This window comes from Neopelma chrysocephalum, unplaced genomic scaffold (genome assembly GCF_003984885.1).
Source record: "Neopelma chrysocephalum unplaced genomic scaffold, ASM398488v2 Primary Assembly neopelma1_345, whole genome shotgun sequence".
NCBI lineage: Eukaryota > Metazoa > Chordata > Aves > Passeriformes > Pipridae > Neopelma > Neopelma chrysocephalum.
In genome coordinates this window covers 657,554-661,418 of record NW_020898009.1, presented here as the reverse complement: position 1 = coordinate 661,418, position 3,865 = coordinate 657,554, and the positions used below count along the sequence as shown (strand labels likewise).

The 3,865-nt window shown below is 58.6% G+C and overlaps 1 protein-coding gene across 1 annotated transcript in view; it reads right to left on the bottom strand.

Moving 5' to 3' along the window:
- Positions 1 to 3,211, bottom strand: part of LOC113978557 (5-hydroxytryptamine receptor 7-like) — a 9,346-nt gene extending 6,135 nt beyond the window's left edge. Inside the window, exons 1-2 of the mRNA XM_027705586.1 lie at positions 3,106 to 3,211; positions 1,594 to 2,123 (exon numbers count right to left, since the gene is read on the bottom strand). Coding sequence (XP_027561387.1) covers positions 1,594 to 2,096 — 503 coding nt within the window. The 5' untranslated portion in view covers positions 2,097 to 2,123; positions 3,106 to 3,211. The remainder of the gene's footprint in view (positions 1 to 1,593; positions 2,124 to 3,105) is intronic.
- Between the last annotated feature and the right edge of the window lie 654 nt (positions 3,212 to 3,865).

Below are 3,865 nucleotides of genomic sequence, written 5' to 3'. Positions count from 1 at the left end.
GAAAGGAAAGGAAAGGAAAGGAAAGGAAAGGAAAGGAAAGGAAAGGACAAAGGAAATTTTTAAAGCAAACCTAATGTGACGAGTGTGTAGCTGCTGCCCTGCTCCTCACCCATCAGGAGGAAGCATTACCATATTTCATTCCTGCATTTAATCCCTTCCCTCCAACACAGTCAGGCTTCTGTCAGCTCAGAATGCACCTGCTCTTTTTCCAAAAGGCCTTTTATTAAAATAAAGCAAGTTCAGCAGAAGAGCTGGACCTTGACTGTGGCCTGGGAGGGGTTTTGCTCTGCACCAGCAGCTCGGAGCTGCTCAGGGGACAAAGGGCAGCTCCCAGGGGAGCAGTGCCTGGTGCCAGCGAGGGCTCCACAGCAGGACTTGCTGTTGCCTTGCCAGGGGTGACACCGAGCAGCAGCAGCAGGGCTCGCTCTGTCCTTTCTGCTTTGTCACCCTTTCTCACACCTCGGAGGTGACCGGGGAGGTGGCACAGCTGGAGGGACATCTCGTGGCATGTGGCCCTTCCCTGAGCCGCTGTCACGAGCCAGCCCAGCTCAGCAGTGCCAGATAAACCCAGGCTGACCCCCTGACAAAGCCAGCCCACGTCAGCCCCGGCCCCCCGGCAGCACCGTGTCCCTCATGACGCAGGCTGGGCTGCTAAAATTAGACCCACAAGGTGCTGACTTGCCCAAGCCTTGCCAGTTTGCCAGGCAGGCTCAGCCTTTCCCTCCCAGCCCCAGGTGTGGGAGCTGGAGCCAGAAAACCCTCAGGAATGCACTCACTGGGCTAAACCCAGTTTGGGACGGGGTGGGGGGAGTTGCTGACATCCTCAGCCAAGGCACGAGTCCAGGGAGCAGCAGAGCATCCCACAGGACCGGCTCCAGCAGCCCTGGAACCTGGATTTTCAAAGAGCATCTGGGGTTGGTGGGTTTTTTTGCTTTCCTGAATAGTTTTATGGTCCACAGAGAAGGTCAGGTGGGTTTGTCCTACAGGTGTTATTCCTCAAGCCAAGGAAGAACAACATGAAGCAGCTGCCTAAAGGGGAAGACAAGGAAGTAACTTAGGGAAGTTACTTAAAAAAGCACCCTGAGCCAGCTCTTCCAAAGGGATTAAGGCACCGAATTCCTACAGAAAGGCATCTGTGAGCCCAGCTCTTCCAGAGGGACTGAGGCAGCAGATTCCTATGGAAAGGCACCTCTGAACCCAGCTCTTCCAGAGGGATTGAGGCACTGAATTCCTACAGAAAGCCACCTGTGAGCTCAGCTCTTCCAGAGGGATTAAGGCACTGAATTTCTACAGAAAGCCACCTGTGAGCCCAGCTCTTCCAGAGGGATTAAGGCACTGAATTTCTACAGAAAGGCACCTCTGAACCCAGGTCTTTCAGAGGGACTGAGGCACCGAATTCCTACGGAAAGGCACCTGTGAGCCCAGCTCTTCCAAAGGGACTGAGGCACTGAATTCCTATAGAAAACCACTTGGAAAACACACACAGAAACACCAATCCACCCAGGAACACGATTCCAGCGGCCCTCAACCTCCAGCAACCCCCTTATTTCGGAGCCCAGCGAGCCCCCAGCGGGCACCTCGTCCCCCCCTCACCTGTCCACGCTGATGATGCACAGGGTCATGATGGAGGCCGTGCAGCACATGACGTCCATGGCGATGAACACGTTGCAAAACACCTTCCCAAAGAGCCACTCTCCCCCCACCAGGTCCGTGATGGTGACGAAGGGCATGACGGCGAAGGCCACCGACAGGTCTGCGGCCGCCAGGGACACCACCAGGTAGTTGGAGGGCTGGCGGAGCTTCTTGACGATGCACACGGAGATGATGACGAGCCCGTTGCCGGCGATGGTCATGAGGATGATGATGGAGAGCACGGCCCCGATGACGACCTTCTCGGTGTCCCCATAGAGCAGGATCTCCTCGCCGCAGTCCGTGGCGTTGGTCAGGTTGGAGGGCGGCAGGTCCGGCTCGGCTGGGGGTTCCTCAGTCATGAATGGATTCGGGAGCGATTCCCGAGCCGGGGGCTGCCGCTCTGCGCTCTCCACGAAGAGAAGGTGTTGCTCCAGGAACCTCCTGGGGGTGGCCCTCAGCAGCATGCTCTGAACTCGCCCCGGCAGTGACACCTCCGGCAAGGACAAACCAGAGCATTTTGTCACAAGCACGCCGAGGAAATAAAATATTCTCTTCCCCCCCACCTCCTCGCCTCTCCCTCCCCTTCCACCTCCCCGGCTGCTATCTCCCGAAGCTGCGGCTGGATCTCACGTGCTCAGCAAGGAGCCGCTTCTCAAGTCTCCTTAAAGACGCGCAGTTTGCCGGGGGAGGCTTGGAGAAAGCTCCTCTCCACTTTTAAGGGAGCACAAGCCGCTCCTCCTGCAGCATCTCCCTGGTCATCCCCGCGCTTTTCCCGGAGAGGCAACGGCAGGAGCTGCCCGCGGATTGTGTGCCACTGCCGAGCTGTGCTGCTGGGCTTGCACTTCTCCTCTGCATCCATACATTTAATCCCAGGCAGCCACATCCACGGGCTCCTACGTGGATATCGGGGGGGGAATGCGACAGCACAAGTCACGGCCACGAATGTGGGCGCACACACAACCTCCCCCACACACACCCCGCCGGCTGCATCTCCCGCGGGTGTCACACACAAACTTCAAAGCCGGGACTGCAAATCCACGCACATGGCATGGAATGGCCACACGGAACCATCCACAGGCGCGGGAGCACCGTGCGGAGCTGCGGATCGCGGCGGGAGCGGATCCATCACACGCAGCACCCCCGGGGTACCACGCACAGTCCCCATCCACGGCTCATTCCCGGAGCCAGAGCATCGCCACCGCGCGCAGCAGGGATACACGGAGAGCGGCTACCGCCCGGGAATCCACCCCTGGAAGTATTTCCCAGCCATCCACAAGGAAACTTTGAAACAAAACCAAACAAACAAAAACGAGGATGCGGGTCGTGCGCGATGCTCGCAGCCCTGCACGGGGGTGAGCCCTGCCCCAAACCTCGTTTCCCCCCTGAAGTTTTGCTTCAATCGAAGCTGGATTGCAACCCCCTATCCCCTTTGCATCCCACCCCGGGCTGGGGTGATGGGGGTCCCACAGTTACCTGTGCCGAGGGGGTGAGACATCCTCCAGGCGAGCCCCTGCGAGCTCCGGGCAGGCGAGGAAGCAAAAAGCCACCCCCGGAGCATCCTTGTCCCCTCCCCGCCTCGCCGGTCCCTCCTACCGCCCTCCCCTCCCTCTCCCGGGCAGGGACCCAGATGGTCCCTGGCTCCCTCTGAGCCCCAGGGAGGAGCAAAGAGCGGGAAGGGGGAGTCCGGGCTCCATCCTGCAGCGATGGGAGGGAGAGGGAAGGGAGCGAATGAGGATCTGGAGGGAAAGGCTGGAAGGTGAGGAGATGCCTTTGAGGGCGGCGAGGCAGGAGGAGCAGCCTGGATCCCAGCAAGCGGGGGGACGGGGAAAGGCTATTTCCCGAGCACCCTTCCCCAGGATTTTTTATTATAATTTTACAGGAGAGGGTTCCTTTCCCTATTCCACGTGTTTTCCCACCCCTCCTGCGTGTAGCAGGTCCCGCATTCATTCAGCTCCTCGCTGGAGAGCAGCAAACAGCCAGGGAGAGGCAAATCCCTAAAGATGAGCCCTTCCCTTATCCTAGGAACGTGGAAACAAGGACTATAAACAAACCAGGCAACAACACGCAAAGATCCACATCCACTTCCCTCTCCACCAAATGCTTCATGGACACTTTGGAGCAGGGATCACCCCGGTGCTTCAACCCAGGGCACCAGACAAGGCGCTGTTTGCTCCTCCCGGGGTGGAAGATGCGGAGCAGAGACACCTTGGCTGCTCCTAAGGGCAGTTCCCTT